Source organism: Tribolium madens, unplaced genomic scaffold, assembly GCF_015345945.1.
Source record: "Tribolium madens isolate multiple individuals breed KSU strain unplaced genomic scaffold, Tmad_KSU_1.1 Scaffold_91;HRSCAF=231;Tcas5.2_LG7, whole genome shotgun sequence".
Lineage (NCBI taxonomy): Eukaryota > Metazoa > Arthropoda > Insecta > Coleoptera > Tenebrionidae > Tribolium > Tribolium madens.
Window position 1 is genome coordinate 3,768,283 of NW_025401063.1, and position 22,364 is coordinate 3,790,646.

Consider the following 22,364-nt stretch of genomic DNA (forward strand, 5'->3'; position numbering starts at 1 on the left):
CTTCTCTAATTTATTTGTAGATTTTTTCTAAATTGTAGAATAAGTAGTTTTTTATACAGTTTCTTAAATTCTCAAGAATTTTTCACTATTATTAATTTTTTTATTATCCCTATTTATTTTTATTTAAATTTTCAACGTCATAAATATTTCACAGTTCTTAAACTCTTTCGCTTTCTCAGTACTTCGTTAAAAAAAAGCCTCTTTTCTCCGCATAAGACGCCGCAAACACTAATTAAAATGTAAAAGTTGTTTTACGGCCGATGGGCCAAAATTTCCAAATTTAATAAAACAACGCTTTCCATCTACCACTTTCCCATTTAAAAATTTGTATTCATCGAAAGTTTCATCATTCCGTGGCAGCTGCAGCCACCTTGCGTAAGGCGCATTAATCGCAACCTTATTCTAAGTGAAGGCAATTTAGGGAGTAACTTTGATTTATCGCTCCTCCCGAATGGGGATCGCGAAAATAACTGCTCAGACGTTCGCCCTGTTCCAATACCTATCATTTTAATTTGCATGCTAATTCCGCACGCCGCAGAAACATTATCGCACTTCTCTAATGCAGAGACTATCAAATTTCGGGAGACGTGGCCTGATTAAGAAAAAATCCACCAAATTCGCCCCTCGTTCGTTGAGAAATTTATTACGACGTGTGGTTTAAACTCTAACAGTTTAAGTTTCCCCAAGAACCAGTTTAATAATGTGGTAACGCAACGAAACGCTCAGCTGATAACACAGGGCGACAAAAAAAAGTCATGTCGTGACAACTTGACAAATTTTATATCATTTTCTTCGTCTCAGTGATACAAATCAAATGCACTAAAAAAAAATTAAAAAAAGTCCACACACTTTGAACTAATTAATTTTTATCTGCAAACGTCACAAAAGTGACCACTTTTATGACTAAATGACACAGGTAAAAGTTTTACTTTTCAGACATGGAGTAAAAACACTGTTTTTACGCCTAGGCGTTTTTACTTTTACTTGACACTTACTTTGACATTTATCACTGTTGTCTCTTTCGCTTTTTCAGCATTTTCTGGAGAGGTACAAAGTAGATTATCAGCATTCGACATATTGCACTATAAACTACACCAGTTATTCACCAGTTAAATCAATCAACACTTTCGAAATCTCAACACAAATTCCGAAACTGACGCGTGACGTTTGTTACGATTTTATTGCAAAGCGTCCTGATTATTGAGGTGATTTGCTTGATTATTGGTGTGTTGCTCTTTTCGTTCCATCTGAATCGTTTGCAGATAAAATAGTATATGTTATTTGGAGTAAAAGTGAGTTTATGTGGCTCAGCTGAATCCATTTGCCTCACTCCGTTCGACAAAATGAACGTTCAGCTTCGCCACATAAACAATCACTTTTACTCCTAATAACATAATCTACTATTTTTCTAATTTAAATGAATTTAAAATCCTTTAACTTTAAAAAATCATTATTCAATAACTATTAGGCCGATTTCCTTCAATTGAAAACTATTATAAAGGGATGGCCTTGCCCTTTAAAATGATATGAAATTTTAAATTGAATATTGACAAACTTTTCTTCGAACAGTGTTCGAAGAAGTTCGAAATAATCTAAGAAAAACCCTACGAGTAATTTTTTTTATCATTACCATCGTGTAGAGCATCTCTTTATTAGTTGCAATCCAAATTTTCAAAAAAATATACCGAGTAGTTTTCAAGATATAATTTTTTGAAGTTAAGGTTTGCTAATCAAACATTGCTCCATATAGGAGAAATGCATGTTAATCTTACTTAAAATTGCATTTTTATAAAAGTATTTGTTTTAAGACTCTTTTTTTGCTTAAAATGGTCAATTGCACCTTCTTTGTTCTAATTAGAATAAACAAAAACTGTTTGTTTACTTAAAACAAGGAATAGTACCTGCGTACTAATTAAAGCAAATAAAGAGTTTTTTTGTTGTAAAAAAGACCACTGATCATTCAGCAAAGAGGATCTAGAAGTTTAAGGCACGAGCCTTAAATATAAGGGCAAATTTTTTTCAAATCAAATCACTTTCCATTCAGATTTCGACTTGACTTTGTTCTAGCTTTCTGAACTTTTTTTGAAAATGTTCTGAGCAAATGCTTTCTCATCACTTTCGAGTGATGTTAAATGCAATAAGTCACCTGATTTATTTTGGTGGTATATTCTACGATTAGCTTCAGTTAGCTTGTAGGTAGTAGTTGTTGTGATAACAGTTGCACACGAAGCAACTGACTTATTGCATTCAACATCAGTAGAATGTGATGAGAAAGCATTTGCTGAAAACATTTTCAAAAAAAAGTTCACAAAGCTAAAACAAAGTGAACAAGTTGGAATCTGAATGAAAAGTGATTTAATTTGAAAAAGATTTGTTCTTATATTAAAGCTACTGCTTTAAACTGCTAGATCCTTTTTGCTCAATGATCAGTGATCATTTTTAGAACAAAAAAACTCTTTATTTGCTTTAATTAGTACGCAGACACTATTTGTTTGTTTTAAGTAAACAAACAGTTTTTGTTTATTCTAATTAGAATAGTGCAATTGACCATTTTTAAGCAAAAGAAGAGTCTTAAAACAAATACTTTTATAAAAATGCAATTTTAGGTAAGATAAACATGCATTTCTCCTATATGGCGCAATACCTGAACAGCAAACCTTAACTTCAAAAATTGATATCTTAAAAACTACTTGGTATATTATTTTAAAAATTTGGATTCTTACTAATAAAAAGATGCTTTACACGATGGTGACAAAGAAAAAAATACTCGTAGGGTTTTTCTTAGATTATTTCGATTTACTTCGAACTTCTTCGGACACTGTTCGAAGAAAAGTTTGCCCATATTCAATTTCAAATTAAATATCATTCTAAAGGGCAAGTCTATCCCTTTATTTGAAGGAAATCGGTTAAATAGTTATTGAGTAATGATTTTTTAAAGTTAAAGTATTTTAAATTCATTTAAATTACGAGTACAATAAAATTATTTATTATTAATTAAATTATTTAGTTCAAAGTGTGTGGACTTTTTGAAATTTTTTTTAGTACATTTTGTCTCACTGAGACGAACAAAATGATATAAAATGTGTCAAGTTGTCACGACATGACTTTTTTTTGTCGCCCTTGTAAGAAATCAGCAAACAATAAACCAGGCAACAAAATTAGAAAAAAATTTGACCTTTTCTTTCTCTCGTTTTGGAAATTGTGGATGAGGGCCCTAGGGAATTTTAATTTAATCCCTTTAGATTAGGGGTGCTTAAAAACGGCATCCCTTAGTCGGCGAAACGTTATTTCTAGCCAATACCACCTTTACTTCAATTAAGGAAGCTATTATTAGAGCATTTCCTGAGACTCCGGAACGCACAAGAAAATTCCTACTAAGAGAAACTTGAATCTGGCTGAATTAATTAAAAGTTGGGAGTTAAAGACTGCCATTATTGGAAAATACAAGAAAAACCAACGGCGATGTGTTACCTAAATTGCACGTTTTATAAGAAATAAAAAGAAAATTTTATTTCATTTGGAGGAAAGTTTTAAGCGCCTGTCGTTTCGGATCTATATAAATAACAATTATCCCTTGAAAAAATGTACCCTCTTTTTGCATAAATCGCCCAATAAAACTCTGAGAGGGTGAGGTGGATATATGGGAATTTTCATAGAGGTAAAAGTATACATTTATCACAAGAGGTATTGCATAACGCGGCCATATTTTTTATGCAATAGCTATTTTTCACTTATATTAAAAGTCGGTTAAGTGGTTTGCTCCGTTTCCGGGATGTCGCACGAAAGCGATACTTTTTGAGCAAATTTTTCGCTCAACTTTACGATAATTAACCGACCAAGTTTTACCACAAAACTATTCTGTTGTAACACCAACAGACAGTCGGAGGTAAACCGCAAAACTTCACGTCATGTTAATAATTTAAACCAACTTAACAGAAAATCAGCGAAATTTCTATGCTAATTTTTCACATAAAAAATTGCAAAAATCATATTTTTTTTATTAAAACATTAACAAAACAAAAATCACTCTGTTAGAAAAATGCACAGATTTGTAAGTAGTACTTGCTTTAATTAATTCAGTTTAACAAAAATAGGTAGGAACTAAGAAACAAATTTTTCAGTTTTTTTATTGTTATTTTTTGCACCTGTTGGTGTCGTGAATGAAATAAAACACACTATTTACCCAAATTCCAAACATTTATTCAACCACTACGCGTTTCGATCACAAAGTGGTCATCTTTAGGTGAGAATTAAAACTGGATTAATTAATTATCACCTGAGAATGACCACTTTGTTGTCAAAACGCGTATAGTAGTTATACAGAGTGTCCCGCGTCAGATGTTCAAGTCTAATTTCTCTGTTATTTCCCAATGGATTTTTATCAAATTTGAAACATAAATCACTTACAAAGTGGAGATTCAATTAGTATTAATAATATTCTTAAGATAAAAAAATATTTTTTACACATAAACTTCTACACAAAAAATTAACTAAACCATTCGTCTGAATCAATAGAAATACGTCGACTTTGTTGTTGAAATTTTGAAATTAATTTTTGAAAAATTTTTATCAAAACACAAACTCTAAAATTAAAATTTATAGTAAACTCTATAATAAAAAAAATAAGTAATTTAGAATATTTAAAAGGCATGTTAAAATCACATTTTAATGACTAGTGTTGTTTTAGTAATGCGATATTAATCTCTACTTCTACCTAAATTTAGTTAGAATCCGTTGGTAAATAATAGAGATATTATATTCGAAAATTTTAGGTGAGACACCCTCTGTATAAACGTTTGGGCAAATAATGTGTTATGTAGTTTTTTATTTACTTTTTTCACCGACAAAATATAACAATATTTGTTAAAAAAAAATGGTAAATTTTGCTTTGAATGGGTACAAAAATTGATTATCTCTGTTATTTGCCAACGGATTTTTATAAAATTTAAAACGAAAATCACTTAGAAATTTGAGATTCAATTAGTATTAATAAAATTCTCAAAATAAAAAAAAATAACACATATTATCTCAATTTAAAATTAAGAGAAACTATCATTTATATTGTTTCTTACTAAAAATAGACTTTCACACAAAAACTTACTCGTCTGAATCAACAGAAATACGTCGATTTTGTTGTTGTAATTTAGAACTAATTTTTGAAAGAATTTTATCAAAGTAAACCCTGAAATTAAAATTTAGAGTAAACTCTAAAATTAAAAAAAATATATAGTTATTATACAAGACGATAAAGAGATTGTTTATCTACGAGTGAAAAGGTTAAGTTCATGAGTGACGAAGTCACTTATTTGACGAGTAGATAAACAATAAACAATTAAGAGAAAAAATAACATTTCAAAGAAAATTACAATTTTTGGCATTTCTCAATACGAAACGTCAGATTATTTTTAACAGATTATTAAAGCAATAAGTTTAAGCCTTGTTGAGTCAAATTCTAAGAATAAAATGTTTTATTCAACTCGTTTCAGTGTAAATCCACCTCGTGGATGATAAAATTTGTAAATGTAAATGAATAAAATAAGTTAAAACATTTTATCTACTCTTGCTGTTAAAGTGTTACTTTATCTCCCTTTGCGGTTAAAGTGCTACTTTATCTACTCAAAAGAATTGATAAAGACATAGTTTAACATCTGCTATAGAAAAAAGTAATTTAGCATATCTAAAAGGCATATTTTAATAACTAGAATTGTTTTAGTAATTCAATATTAATCCCCAAATACTCTGCATTTTAAATTTATTTAGAATCCGTTGGCAAATAATAGAGATATTAGGTCCGAAAGTTTGAGGTGTGCAAATAATGTTTATGTAGTTTTTTATTTACTTTTTTCACCAACACCGTTTAAAAAAAAAACTAAAAATTAAAATGTCAATTTTTGCTTTGAGTTGGTACAAAAATTGATGGAACAAAATTTCGCTGTAATTTTGCGCTTCAGCCGCTGACATTTGCTCACTCGACGTCTCCTCTACTTTATCTAAAGACACATTCTCGGTAGATTGAATGGCAAGCTCGAGGCAAATTTAATCAGACGTTTACAGTTCCAATTCAATTTTTCCTATGATTATTTCGTTCGAAACTAGAATCTCAATTATTCATAGACAACCCACACGAGCAAGTCTAAACAAAGTGAAATCCTTCAGCAAAGCCATTCCGGTTGATACAAAACAAACAGTTCAATGCTATTCTATTTAAGAACATTTCAGCGCACTCACGTTGCGTGGATCTCTCCTGAATAATAAATAACGCGCGGGCCGAATCCTCCAATCATGGGCCGGAAAGGTCACGTGGGTGTGACGGAAAACAGGAGAGGGAAAGTGTCGTTTTCACTACTCGCTTAATAAAGAGACGAAAAAAACAAACTTATTATTTAAAAACATTCTCAGACTGGTTTCATTTAACCCACACTTTTGTTTATTTTTATTTACAATCTTCTAGACAAAAGAATTGGAAATTGCAGCAGCAGTGTAATAACGAGCGGGCGGAATCGTCTAATCAAGGGAGTCGAAAAGGTCACGTGGGTGGACGGAAAACAGGAGGGGGAAAGTGTCGTTTTCACTACTCGCTTAATAGACAAAACGAAAAACAAACTTATTATTTAAAAACTGGTTTCATTTAAACCACACTTTTGTTTATTTTTATTTACAATCTTCTAAATAAAAGAATTGGAAATTGCAGCAGCAGTGTAATAACGAGCGGGCGGAATCCTCCAATCAAGAAAGTCGAGAAAGTCACGTGAGCGTGACGGAGAACGGGAGGGGGAAAGTGTCGTGTTTACTACTTGCTCAGTAAACAAGATAAAAAATCAAAGCAGTTTCATTGCAGTGTGATTTGAGAAGTTTCTCAGACTGGTTTTATTTAAACCACACTTTCGTTTATTTTTATTTACTTTCTTAGGGACATAAAGAGTTAAAAATTGCTGCAGTCTACAGTGTTTGTGGTTCCTTTGCAAACTTTATTAAATTTCCTCGTTAGATGGCAAATTTGGACATTTTACATCGTTACTTACCTACGACAGACAGTGACATGGAGAATCCTATTGGTGGCGTTGTGCCAACCTGACACTCATAAATACCACTATCTCGACGCTGCGGATAGCGCACTTGAAGCGTCCACTCCTCTGTCATGGGATTATGGATGCTGGTAAATCTCTGGTCGGATGTGTAAGTCGACCTGCCCACCGTCAGGAGATGGAGGTCTCGGTGGCGGATCCACGACACCTGGAGCAAGAATTCACTTTAACTTTATAATAATTTTTCATGTAAAGTCCGTTTTTTTCATTTATGCGAAAGACGTACCAGTCAATATTGTTCAATATTTGTAAACAGCCTTGTTGCGCTATAACAAATGCTATTAAAGTAACGCAGAGCTAATGACGTGTGTCTTACTGTCACGTAAATCATTTGTAATTTTATTTTTAAGAGGAAAAACTGTCTCGAGGGTAATATTTATACTTTCTGTATCACACAATCCCTACAAAAATCCTAGCTTTAAATTTGACTTTAGAACTAAAATGTCAGAAGCTGTCAAATGTCAAAAACAAACGGAAGTCATGTCGTGTTCTTGATTCACACTACCCCCACCATCAAATAAAAAAAATGACTGTAATTATTGAAAACTTAATAAAAATTACTTATTTAATGCTAAACCGTTTATTTCGTCCGCTATGGAGTTTCTTGATGAAATTTAAACTAATTAAACTCGATGGTGGCAACGTCGTCTAATTGCAATGCAGTGCAGATCTGCATCTCGATAAAATGTTGAAATTTATGGTAATTTGACCGTGTTTTCGCACAAAAAGAGCAATGAGCACATTGGAAAATTGAATTTAGCTGAGTTTAATTGAAACAAAAAGAGGCTCAAGCAAATCTTTTCTTTTACGACTTTAATAGAGTTAAAGTTAGAGTTTGTTAAAGTAACAACAACTGACTGAAAATAAATGGATCTTTTATTTAAAAAGTTATGCTTTCAACCATGAAAAATGCATTTTACTGAAAATATAAGTTTAAAAGCTTAATTTCGTAAAGAGTTTTAAGTTAAGGCACAAATTTTATAACTTAAAATTTTAAATAAAGTTTTATATTTGAGCAAAATTACTAAATCCTGAATTTTAGAAGTTATTTAATCGTCTCCAATACTAAAAAAAAACTTTCCAATTTTCGAAGTTTTACTATAGATATTTTCCTGAAAACTATAAAATTTTAATTAAGACAGCTGAAAATTCAGTGTCTAAGTTTGAAAGTTGAAATATTGATTTACATTATCGATTTTCAGATTAAAATTTATGTTGAGGGCTATAAAATTTAGAATTGCTAAATTGCTAAAATCGACAAAAGTGATAATGATTAAGAGATTTGTTCCTTTAGTTATCTTTTATTCTAAATTCTATATACTTGTGACAAAAACGATATCTAAAACTTGTTAAGTTATTTATAAAAAGAAAAAAAATAATGAAATGCATTCAAAATAATACAAAAATAATTATTTTGTACTCAATGGTAAAGAGTGCTTTTATCAACTAATTTCAATAGATAAAGCAGTCTTTCATCGTCTAGTGAAATAAAGTAATTTTTATCTGCTGTTTATATTCTTTATTTTGTATAAGAAATTCTGGTAGGTGAGTACAAAATAAAACGAAATATTATACACGACAATAAAAATTGTTAGTCTACTCGTGAAAAAAGTCTACTCGTGACTTTGTCACTGATAAACTTAACCTTTTCAATCGTTGATAAACAATTTCTTTATCTTCTTATATAATATATAACTATTATCAAACTTTTAAACTTTTTTTGTCTTAAGAAATAGTTAATAAACTTTCATTTTTCTCAAAATTTGACACAAAAACACCACTGTAATAATTTTAAATACCAATAATATTTTGAACCTTGAGACTTGATAATTTAGGTTTATACAGGATGTTTCTTCTCAGAGAAAAATGCCAAGTAAGATAAGGTACCAGAAACATGGAAAAAATGTTTAAACAATTATATTTTTTATCATTTGACTTTTTTATGTCTATTTAATGTCACCGACAACCTTGTATATGTTTTTTCATAATTATTCAGTAAAGGTACAAAAACTGTCAATAACAGCCACAAATAACGTTAAACATAGTTACAATTTAGGATACATTTTCTTTGTTTCCTCTTCTAATAGCCTGCAGCAAAAAAAACAGATATAAATAAAGTCAAAATTTATACCGCAGTAATTTCTAAATTTTTAATTTTACTTTTTTTTTAATTTTTTCCTTCTTAACTTACTTGTCATTTTTCCCGGAGCGCGAGTTTTAAATTGAAATTTATTTTTTACCCAGAATTCCGTGTTTTGAAGATAAAATTTAAAAACACAATATTGACTTTCAATTAAAAAAATTTAAATTCAGCTGTAGGAAACAATCCAGAATTAACCTTTAAGTATTTAGAGTTTGAACTCTTAGAAGTATGTCAAAAAAATAGACTTCTAAACGTTGTAATTATTTGATAGCTTGCGTGAGCTGCCTTGAAACGCGGAAAAATCGGCCATCACAATTTAATAGAAAAATTGATGACTCCTCATATCTAGCGATGAAAAACATATTGATTAATCTACGACACGCGATTTTTCCGTCATTAATTCCTCCTTCGACAAAAAACCGCAAAAACCCCAAACCCCAACCAATGAAAAACGACAAAGTCGACCTTATCTCAGTCAATTAATCGCCTTTTATGCCTAATCCTAAACCCAAAACTAATTAACAAACATGAATATCAAGTCAATAAGCGACCAAAATCCGTCTAAATTAATTAAAATGCGTTTCAGAACCTGCGAAAAGACGAGAAAAAACGTCTTTTGGTTAGGAAGCGTAATATTAAATCAAAGCCTCATTAAAATGCTCGACAGGGGTGTAATCAGTAATCTGAGATTTTTCAAAAGGAGTAATTAGTGGGTGGTGTGTTGCAGACAGACCAATCGATATACCAACACGCATTTGTCACCTCTCTGGAGCTAAATTGTAAATTAATGTAATTCCGGTACACATTTAGAGAATTTGTTGAATTAATTTAGCGACAAGCTTGGGTCGGAATCATCAAATCTTGTCGATTTAGCAACTCATGACGCAAACCAAATTAAGCCATTTTCATTTTTTAACGCTTTACTGAGTTACTTCATTTGGATTTGGGCGAATTTGCCAGAAATCGGGGCGTTTTATAAATGGAGATGACGCACGAAAGCGACCAAAAAACGTCAACTGTTAATAATTAAAAGCATTTATTTGCGACGTCTCTAATAACAAAGCATTCCTGAAACTATGAAGCGCATCTATTGAATTATTAATGATCGTAATGGCTTTGTCGATAACAAATTCGTTGTTCTCTTGGAGATTAGTGCAGTTTATAAATTGTTTAAGGCAGAGGCAATCTATCACCGACAATTGCAACACAATCTTTCAAAAATTAAAGACTGACTATTTGAGTAAAATATGAAAATGCGGCACTATTTCATGTTTAATTTTTGTTTTGGAGGAGAAAGAAACAAGAGCAAGAAAGTTTGTGAAGCCCGGCACGTCAAGGCGAGTTTTCAGAAGCATTATTTTTATTTAAAGTTTCCTTAAAGTGTGTAGGAATCCATTAGGTGACAACGGTTTCCAATCATTCTCTTTCTTGGGGCTTCTGTATTGATTTAAAATCAGAAACGTCACAATATTTATTTTATTCCCCAGATTCTGTTATTATACCAAACAATGAAACTGTGATCAGTTTAGTTTAAAACAAGTGTACTGATTTTGCAATTTATGCGAAATGTTTTGCTTTAATAAACCCTAATTGGTGATTAGCTTGGTTACATTAGTGAAATGTTGTAATCCTTGTCACGGTCCCCGAATCAAATTCGTGTTTTAAACGGATTTTGGGGAATTTCCTCCGAGTCGGATGTCTGCAACTAATGAAGATATTTCCGAACAGCGCCGTTTGCAGATTAAAACCAATTTCGCTACTGTATCGATATTACAATTTATGCAACTTTTACAATTTCTATTCATGAAATGGAGAAAGGAAATTACGCTTTCCGACTTGGTTAGTGGATATAATAAAGAACCAAGCTGTGAAATTTCTGATTAAGGTCGAGGATCGAAACCAATCAAATTAGGATCTATCACAAGTAACATAATAGTAACACTTTATTAAAAATTTATTATACTCGCGCCCCAAAGATAACTATTTACTTTTCTTTAATGCTTCTGTAGATTTTTCTACAAATTTTTTAAATAACCTTTTTACATTTTTTTTCTAGGTTCTACTCAAAGTTTTTTTCATTACTTTTAAAAGTTATAAAATTTTGATATACATACATGGTGCGCCAGAACTTGCCCCTTAGCAAAAAAATGTTATCTATAAAAATTTCGAAATTTTGAGAGTTTAAATTTTGCACTTTAACTCTATTTCTGTTGAAAAAATGATTTTTATGTGTTTTTGCTACAGGCTATTAGAAGAGGAAACAAAGAAGCTGTATAGACATAAAAAATGTCAAGTATCTAAAATGTAAAATATCTAAAATATGTCAAAATTTTTTGACATATAGAATTTTTTAAACATTTTTTTCATGTTCTTGGTATCTTATCTTATTTGGAATTTTCATCTAAGGCGCGAGTTCTAAAGCATCCTGTAATTATGACAAGTGCACAATCTCTGTTACTACATTTTCCCAATTTTGTAGCACTTTTACAAAAGTGTATCAAGAAAAAAAATTATCAACGCTTTTGAAAAAAATTGTTTTTGTAGAATGTGTCAGAACTCACCCTTCAGAGAAAAATTTCAAGTAAAAATAGAATACCAGGAACATGGAAAAATATTTAAAAAATAAAAAATTCTCTCTGCCAAAAAGTTTGGCTCTACCTTTTTGACATTTGACATTTTTTTATGTCTAAAGGTACAACTTAGGACACAATTTCCTTTTTTTCTTTTTTTCTAATAGCCTGTAACAAAGAAAAATATTTTTCCAACAGAAATAAACACAATCAAAGTGCAAAATTTAAACTCTAATAATTTTGAATTTTTTATAGATAGAATTTTTTTAACATTTTTTTCATGTTCCTGGTGTTTTACCTTGCATGGCATTTTTTTTGGGTGGAAGTTCCGGCACATCCTGTATACAGAAAGTCTCAGCGAGTTGGTAAAGTTTATTATTAACTTTTAATTGTTAAATTAAAAAAAATATATATGTAAGAAATGGATAGATCATCGCCTAGAAATTATTTCTAACTATACAGCGTGTCCCAAAAGTAAATTACAATAAGAACTTACGACAGCTAAAATGTCTTTTTAAACTGCAAAGAAAAAAGTACCCACTTTAAAACTATACATTTGAAGTGTGTTGCACTTGTACAGATAAAAAATAAAGAAGTTTGTTAAAAGTTAAATAACTTAAAAAACGTTACATGACAATGTAACTCTTAGATATAAGGGATTATTAAATTTTCTTTTCAAGAAAGCGTTTTTATTACTATTTCTATTTCAAAGTTTTGCTTGCATTTTTAAAAATGTTTTTATATTTAGTTTGATTTTTTACTTATTTTTGACACGACATCAATAATTAATTACTCTAGAAAAATTATGTCTCAGAACTAATTAATTAATGGAAGTTTTAAAACCTTTTTTAACTAGCATCTTTTGTTTAATATATTTTTAGAGTAAAACAGAAGATGTTGACAATGACTTTCTTGCGTTGCTTGTTTTTCAATAGTTACTTGAGTCTGTCTAGTCTTTTAATTACAAAGTTTCAACGACTTTTCCATTTTCAGGCGAAATAGAATAATTCAATGTAATTTCATCAACCTGAGATAAAAGCCGAGAATTTGATAAAATCTTTAAGATTAATCGCAAAGCTCTTGTTGCCTATGTTTTCCGCCTACATCTCATTTATAACACAAGATTATGGAAAAGACGTCACGTCCCCACATTTTCACTCTCATTATTAAATTCTATTTCTGAAATAACTTCCACTAAGCCTTCTTCAACTCAATCAAATTCAAGTATCAAGTTTGCGCCACGAAGAGGGCCAAAGTAATATTACGAAACATCTCAAATTTAAATCCTACACATGCGTTTACTAAAGCGTATTTTAATAAACACTCTGGCTTAATTTTACGAAGTAATTAGCCGCGTGCTGGCTTACAGCATAATCCATGAAAACCCCCGAAAATTTGAATCGATTAGAAACAACATAAGAGAAAAATAGAAAAAAGCACCGACATAACGCATGAATAAATGAAAATGCCCCGGAACTGTTCAGACATGATGATGGTGTGTCCGTGCTTCCCCGAGGTCTTGCACTTTGTTACATCTTCAACTCTATATAAAGCAATGTATCAAATATGTAACGCGAATTGCGCCACGACACGATGGATGAGTTTTATAACCCACACGAGTGAAAAATGAAACCTGTGAGGAATTTTTGCTAGTGTGAGAAATAATTTCAGTGCTGCAAACTGCATTTTATTGTCAATTTTAAAAACTGATGCAATTATTTGAATAGACTCTAAATTACAAATGTCGAATTAAACATCGAAAAATATGACTTTATTATTAATTTTGCGTCCAGTTTAACAAATAACAACCATGTACTTCGATTTAATTAAAATACATTTGTATATTTTTTACTGTTAAAAATAAAACAAAATAATACAAATAATTAGTATCAAAATTTTTGTTTTCAGCCTGGCGCATCCACCAAAACTATACCTTTCTATTTCTTGTTAAAGTGATTTTAAAATTAATTTGGCAACGTTGAAAATGTAGATGTGAGACGTTTGTCACATTTTATATCTTTGTTTCTAGTTTATTCAGTGTTGCAAACATAATTTGAAAATCACTTTAATAAAAAAATTATGGTATAATATTCGTGGATAAAAAAAGTTTTGACAAATTTGATATCAATCAAATAATTTTTTTAAGACTCCTGAATAATAGGCGTATTTATAGTCACATAATTTAATTCGTATCAGGCCCCATGGAATATGGCCTTACATAGCCTACTAATTAAACACGATATATGACATTTTTTTAATTAAATTAAAACTTAACTTCCAAATGCCAACTTTGTCAATACCAAAAATTGAAAATATTTTATAGTCGTAGATAAAGTATAGTATTTTACTCGCATATAATAATTATTATTCAATCAGGTGATTAAAAAACTCGTCTGCGACTCGTTTTTAAACTTCACCTTCGTGAATAATAGTCATTATTATAACATCAAAAATGATTAAATAATTATATTTAGTGGTTAGATATTATAATTTATGTACATTATCACAGACTATCGTTATTTTTGTATCAAGGCACTTAAGTCTTATTTTTTATTACCAATAAAACACATGAGTAATAAAAAGTGGCTTTAGTGCCGAGTCTCGTATTAATTTTTTTCCAATATTGTGCAAAACTGTTTTTGGAGGTTAGTTTTTTTTTTTAGGACAGTTCACAATTGACAGTTTACTCTAGTGAGTCCAGTGTTGTCAGATTTCTCGTTTCAACAGTACCATCTTGTCCATAAACCGCAAAATATCTAGCCACACTACAAAACTACTAAATGAGAAAAAATGTTTTTAAAATTAAAAACCAATTTGACAACACTGTTATACTGTCCGCAACCAACAATACACAATACTGTAGTATAATGAACTTCTTTAGTGCCGATTTTTGATTCTTTACTGGCGATTTTAGAAAAAAATACATTTTGTCTATTTTGCGTCTGAAAGAAAGCTTAGAAAGCTTTAGAAAGCTCGTATTTCGATACTAAAACCGATGCCAATTCGGGTGCTGAAATTTACTTTCTAAAGGTTGGTAATGGTGATTTTCAGTGACGTTTTCAGCGATTTCTTTTATTTCAGGTAGTGTGCATAAAATATTTTGCAGTATTCATTGTTAATTCAACAAAATTTTGAAAAATATTTGAGAAATTTTTAAACATTGTGACATTATTACCAACCACCACCTTATTAAAGCAAAAGTTCCTAATTTTTGAATAATTGACTTTTATGTTAAAAAAGTACGTAAAACGCGCAAAATAGAAAAAATAGCATAAAAACTGGTTTCGCAAGTCATTTGTGGAAACTCGTTTTTCATAAAACTCGCGCTTCGCTGCTTGTTTCATAAACCTGAACTTTTTTTACAAAACTTGCCTTTACGTGTTCTTTAATATACTATTATGCAATTTCATTAAAGAATAAATAAATAATTTTATCATTTTTATTACTCTTATTTTAGTTTTACATTTAAACCACAGTTCCTGAAACAACTTTAATGGCACCCGTTAAAGGGTTATCAGTTTTCAGGAGTAAATAACGAGTATATTAAATTAGTCGTCCAATTAAATAATTTTGCTACTATTCATGTTTCACGTAGCTCTCATATTTAATTTACCTCTCAGCGGTCACGTCCGTTTTTTTATCTAAAAAACTTTATTCCCCACCCAGTTTGACATTCTCGTTTGTCCATACATTTAATTAAAACAATATCGCACACATCAAACTGCCAAATTTTCAATTAATTAAATTGTTGGTAAACGAATTTGGACGTTAGTTTGCATTTTCTCGCAAATGAAAAAATAAGTTACATAATTTTATTAGCCTCCACGCCCCGACTAAAACGTCGACAACCGACCGCAATAAGTCGAGGAAAAACAACAAAAACACTCCTGATTTACGGTTTGAATTTTTTTAAGTTTTTATTAATGTCGTGTACGCGACCACGATGCGCATTTAGACGTTTCTTGAAGCTTAATTAAATACGTAAAAACAATTAAACGGAAATTAATAAAGACATCAAAGAAGAGGTATTAAACATTTGTTTGTTTTGAAACGTAGCGATTAAAAAGTTGAAGCAGAAGAAAATCTCTTCATTCGTTGGCTTTAATGTTTTTGATGTAACTCTTCTATCACACAAAGCTGGCCAAATCAGTTGCTTATTTAATCCGAGTGTTATAAAAGGTAAAAGCCCTAATTGAGCAAATTCCGCTCTTTTGAAACACCCTAAATTCCCACTAATTAGGTCTATAATTATGATTTTTTTCTCAAAGTCCGGTAATCCGGCTTTGAAAGCTCGAAATCGATCCGGGAATCGAGGAGTGTGTGAAAGAGGCGCCGCGATATCCATTACTGAAACTCTTACGGTAGTTTATGAGTCACGAAATGCCGTTAAATACGTTTACGGCAGTCCTCGACTTCATTCTTGCAATAGACACAGTTTTGGTGATTTTTTTTCATGATTTAGGATGGAAGTTGACGCTGAAGATGGCCTGCCGACGACGGACGAAGACTGGTAAGAATTAGAAAAGAGGTCGTTTGTTTGGCTGATATCTTTCTTTTGTATTTACTTCTGCTTTTATTATTCTTGGCTTGTACGAAATATTGTTATGGCAGTTTTATTTATTTATTAACGGAATTTAAGACAGTCATTTCACATAAAAGAAGCACTAAATTAAAAAAAATGTTTCTTTTTCACGTCAAATTTTCAGCATTTTAACAAACGTTAACAAAATTAATAACTAAACTCTTGCTTTTGTCGACCTGAAATTGACATTTTTTGTGACAGTTTTAAAGATTTGTGTTGCTAATTGTGAGTTTGATAACGAATTTTCCAATTTAATTTAATTTACAGAACCCAACGCGCGTGTTAGACAAAATTACAGAAATCTATTTTATTCAACTAGGAACATCTGTTAACGTGACTTAATTAAGATAACAAGCACAATGCAAGCAATTGTCCAGATTACACAAGCTGACGTCAAAACTATTTCGCTGGCAATTTAAGCCTAAACCCTCAAACATAGAAACAAATAAAACCAAAATTTTTGTAACTGTCGCTTAAAATTTGTCAAAAAAGCCTTTGAAAAACTTGAGCTTTTGCTACTAGTAGTTCTAAAAACAAAAAAATTAAAAAAATAAATAAAAAACATTCAATTCATTACAATTTTAACAGTATAAAAAGAGTTTGTTTATGTCAAAAAAAAAAAAATTTAAGATTAATTTCATTCAGTTCCAGTTTATTTTAGAGTAAAAAAAGTATTTTATTTATTTTCTTTTCGTGAGAAAAATGTACAAATTATTAGTCAAAAACAAGAGGAATAAAGCGTCACTTTATTCTCTGTTGAGAGAAAAAAATATTATTTGGTTTACGGGATGTTCAAAAAAAAATTAAACTTGTATACCCAAATTTAACAATTTTTGCAATAGCTATAAATTTTTTGTTACTATTCAGAAAACTAAAAAAAAACTACAATTTTTCAGATATAGAATTAATTCAAATCATTATTTTTAATCATGTTTACTAATTAAAAATGGCAAATTTTAATGCAGCACACTTTTAATTGGAAGATATCATTCGAGACACAATATTTGTTTTTTTATTATTTAAAAGTTATATAAAATAACACACTATTTATTCCAAATAAATAACTAAACCAAAACCAAAAAAATAACTAACTAAATAAAAATAAGTTATATCACTTAAAAACTATTAAACATAGATTTGCAAAATTAAATTCTCCTTTTTTTAATAAAAAAAATTATGATTATTTAGAATTTCCTAGATTTTACCTTAATTTTGAGAATTTTTTTTTCTTTTTCTTATTTTGGTTACACTAATAAAAACACCTAACATTTCTCTTTCAAAATTGTAAATACAATTAAAAATAGTAAAAAATAAAGCTTTTTGAAGAAAACGGTTTAGGCGTTTAGCCTGTATATTAAAAATTATTGGTTTTTATTACAAAATGATTTCTACTATTTATAACCGAAATGTCGATTATCCGAAACGGGTCTGATTTCTAATTTTTTAGTTTTATTCAAAAATAAAATAAAAATGCACATGGTAAAATTTTTAATACATTTCTTAAACGATAAAACATTTATTTTTTAATCTGATTAATAAAATATTTAAAACTGATTGCTCTAGTACCTATTTTTAAATTCATTTTTATTGTATTTGAATAGTCAAAGTTTCTTTAACTGTTAAATTTAGATTTGCTATCTGTTAAAGTTACGTGACTTCAATTCTTTGATAAATTTTTCTAAACAAGATTTCTATTTCAACGCTCTATAAAACTTTCTGTATTTTAGACACTTTTAAAAAAGGGTAGTGAGGATGTAATAATTAGGATTATTTTTAGTTTTTTTTATCATTTTTATGATTTCTGGAAACCTCAAACAAAATTAAATTTAAAAAACACGATTTTCGGTTCAAATCTTTATAATTTTTTTGTTTCTGATATTATTAAAATGATAAAAAAAAACAAAACGTAAGTACGTAAACTAATAAGTTCTAAAAAAACTCAGAAAAGAAAAACTTAAGATCGTCCAAATAGTTAAGTTTAAATAAGGTAGTAAGATAGTGATAAAAATCTTACAAAAGCATAACAACAAATAGAAAATAAGTGCGTAAATTTGTAAACTTAATATAACTAAAAGTAATTAAAAAGTATGATTAAGACACTTAAAAATACATAAGAACACAACGCCACAATAATTTTAACTTACTTAAAAATCACCATTTTACAAAATAAAAAATGATATAATTAATATCAAGCCGATTTGAGAAAAAGTTTTTTTTTAAATAAAAACATGTAATATCTATTAAAAACTAATACTAAAATAAAAAATTAAGCGCATCTAGCTGTATCAAAACTAATCTGGTGAAAGGAGCTTCAACAGACTTAGCGAACAAAAATGTTGATAAGTCGCTGGTGCAGTTTTTAATCCAAAATTTCAACAAAATAGATAAATTGCGTTTTGAAACTAAGCTTCTTACATATTTCAAAGAGTTTTAATATGCGCACACATAATGAAAAGGAGCTAAGATGCTGCATTCACTCCTTTTCAAACATCTTATCTGCAGATTTTACTCTTGATATTTTACTAAACCAAGGTTTCATATTTAACCTTCCTTTTGAAGCTTTTTATTCTATTTAGGCAATATTTCAAATAACAGCTTATCACATTATTGTTAAGCCGTGTTTTTACGAGAATTTAATTCAAATCAATATTTTGGCACATTAGGTCGATCAATAAGCCTTTTGTTGCTTGTTTGTAATTCTTAAATCGACTATTTTCAACTCAACGATTTGCGTTTCTAACAAAGTATTGTTAAGCCAAGAATCGTAAATCATGAATAGATTGTAAAGCTTTTAACTCGATGTTTAAAAAGAAAGTAAAGATGTTTTCAGACTACGTTCGAAAGAAATTGAAGGATTTACAAGTTAATTTGAAATATTTTAGTTTAAATAACAAGAAACAGTTTTATTTAATTCGATGAAACACCCCAAAAGGCGGTTTTGTTTCGGCAGCGGAAACCTCGTTGAAATGCATGAATAGTCCTTTGGAAGTTTCGTTATTTAAATAAACTTCCGAACGATACTGGAAGTTTTCTTTAAAAATAATAAAAGCGACTTTATTTCCTCGAGGGCGTTTTATTTATGGCCATCCGTGTATATTTCAGTGTTGCATGTGATAATAGGAAACGGCAGTTTTCTCGTGGTTTATTGGCCGTAAATACGAATTCTAATAAAATTAGACGTGTATGCAAACAAGCTGGAAAGTGTTTAACATACGTGGCCGTTTGTTTCCGCGTGATATGTCCTAAGATAAAACGGGGAAATATTTTATTTGCCGTCGCGAGAAATGGTATGTTATTTACACTGGGAGGAAATTTATTTTCCAATGTTTTTCTAAACTAATCAAAACTGTATTCCAAACTAAAAAAATTATCAGTTTTTTCTGCTTTCAATCGTTTTATACTGGGTTGTAAAATATTTCAAGAGGTAATAGTATGGACCAAAACAAACAAAAAAGTCTTAATAAAGATGGGTAACGGTTTTTGAGATTTCGAAAATTACTGAAACATTTATTTGCAATCAATTTCAAAAAAAAAGAGAAGCTTCTAGTAAAAATTCTAAAATCTAAAAAGTATGAAACCAAACGTTTTTGATTAAATATATTTTTTTTAAATAATCATTAACAAGAACAAAAGTGCTACAAAACTTGTGATTGTGTTATGATAATAAAATTTTGTTAAAAAACTGTTCTTTCGCTGTTCTACCAAATGCGTCAAGTTTTATACCATTTTGACATAACTTTTTGTGCTATTTATAAATTGTTTGTATTTTGTATTTTTTACTTTTGCTTAATCAATTCTATTTTAACATCAACCATTTTTTACTTAATAAATTCAAAACTTTACTCTAAAATTCTCGTAAAAAACTAAGATAACTTAAACTTTTAAAACCCTAACGGAAAGTAAGTTTTTTCACTATAATTTTAGAAAGGAAAGTGGCAATTAGCACTCAGAGAAATACAATTTTTTTTGTCAAAATTACAATAAGAAGGTGAATAGAAAGTATGAAACCAAGGGTTTTTTAATTTAATAATTCGACTTCAGAAAATAATAATTAATAAGAACTAAAGTGCTACGAAACTGTTGTCATAGTAATTTTTTTTTGAGTTACATATTTTTTTTTGTCAAAAGGTGAATGGAGTGTGAAACCAAGCGGTTTTTTTTAATAATTTGTCTTTAGAAAATAATAATTAATAAGAAGTAAAGTGCCACAAAACTTGTGATAGTGTTTTGATAACAAAATTTGGTTTTGTTTTTGAGTTACTTACAAATTTTTTTATCAAAGTACCAACTTAAAATGTAGATAGTTTTTGTGGGTTAAAAAAAATAAAAATTTTGTAGAACTTACAAACAAAAAAATTTATAAAAATTCAATTTTTCGGGAAAACGTCCCATTTTTATAATGTTTTATCATTCAACAATTAATTATTTCAAAAAATAAATTGTATAAACAAAATACCTCACCCACAGCCCGTTTCTACATGCTACTAGATTTAATAGCGATACTGAAGTATTAAAAAAAAATTGTTAGTGTTAAAATTTTTCTTGCTATGTCGTAGAAAAAATTGTATGTATTATACTGAAGAAAAATGTTTTTTCACTTTTGGTGGTTAAATTTTCACTTAATAACAATTAGTTATTATTTTGATACTAAAAACTTATAAAAGACAGTTTTGAAATAATAGACAAATTTTTACATTTTTTACACTATAAAAAAAGTCTTTTAACAAATACAACAAACTATACTCTGTTATAAAAATTTTGATTGTAATTGTAATTATTTTATATTTTAAACAGCATTTGTTTGTAAACCAAAATTTATACAAAATACTTTTGAAAAATATTTTTTTTATTAAACCTGACCTGACCTTTCCGCAACGTAAAAAAAGACCTAATTACGGAAATAAATTCAAAATCACTTTCTATATTATGTTAAAAATTAAAAACTCGTAAACTCTGCACATTTCTTTATTGTAGAATATAATTTTAAAGTAAAAGCTATTGAAACTTTGCTTTAGTAATTAGGATTTTAAATCTTTTTGAATCACAGATTTATTCCTACTCTATCTTACGTCGAAGGTTATTTGAAATTCAGAATAATTAATATCTGGCAAAAACTGGTAATTTTTTAATTTCATGTTAATACAGGGTGTTAAAAAAAGATTGTAAAATATTTCAGGTGACAAAAAAACAAAAAAGTTTTATTAATAAACATGGGTTTCGGAGATATCAAAAATTGTTCATTTTTTCAAACATTTATTTGCAATCTGTTCAAACAAACACTTTTTTGTTACTATTACCTCCTTGAATGTTTTACAATCTTTTCTTAACACCTTGTACGTTCGAAAGGAGTGCCGACATTCAGTTAATTCCCCAATGGGGGTTGACTGAATCGAAGTTGTGATTTCTAGTAATTTGGTTAGATTTTACTGCAGAAAGATGCTGCATCCTGCTGCAACGAGCTGTGTGATTCCGCAGGACTAGACCACGTTCCTGCCATAAACGTCAGAGCGCAGCGTTCGCCCCATTTTTTACTTCGCAGCTCGTTAGGGAGCGAAGGAAGACCCAGAGTGTCTTGACTGAAAGCAAAAGTGGACGAGAAAAAAGGACTCTCATTTGATATTTAAACTTGGTTCCAAGTTAAATAGAGAAGCCCACAGAAACAAGAAGAATTTATTGATTTTGCGTTTTATTTCACTGGTTGTTATTCTTTGAAGGTTTCAGTTAAAATGTAAAATGCTTGCTTTTGTTATGAATGTAAATGGAATACTTATTGAATAATCCGAAGCGAAATATAAAAGTGAGAATAATGAGCTTTGGCAGCAAGTTAATGAATAAAAGGCAAAAAGGTGAGCGGTTTACTTTATTTGAATTGCCAGACCAAGTGACGCCGCTATTCTAAATGTAAAATAACACTTCACGACCTGGAATTTTGAGCCCGCAATTAAATCAAATTAAATTTGGAGGCGAGTTTAATTTAACAGAAT

The 22,364-nt window shown here is 29.6% G+C and overlaps 1 protein-coding gene across 1 annotated transcript in view; it reads right to left on the minus strand.

The window, feature by feature from the left end:
- LOC123010828 (lachesin-like) overlaps window positions 1–22,364 on the minus strand; it is a 107,438-nt gene that overhangs the window by 28,505 nt on the left and 56,569 nt on the right. The window contains exon 3 of the mRNA XM_044407973.1: window positions 7,023–7,233. Coding sequence (XP_044263908.1) covers window positions 7,023–7,233 — 211 coding nt within the window. The remainder of the gene's footprint in view (window positions 1–7,022; window positions 7,234–22,364) is intronic.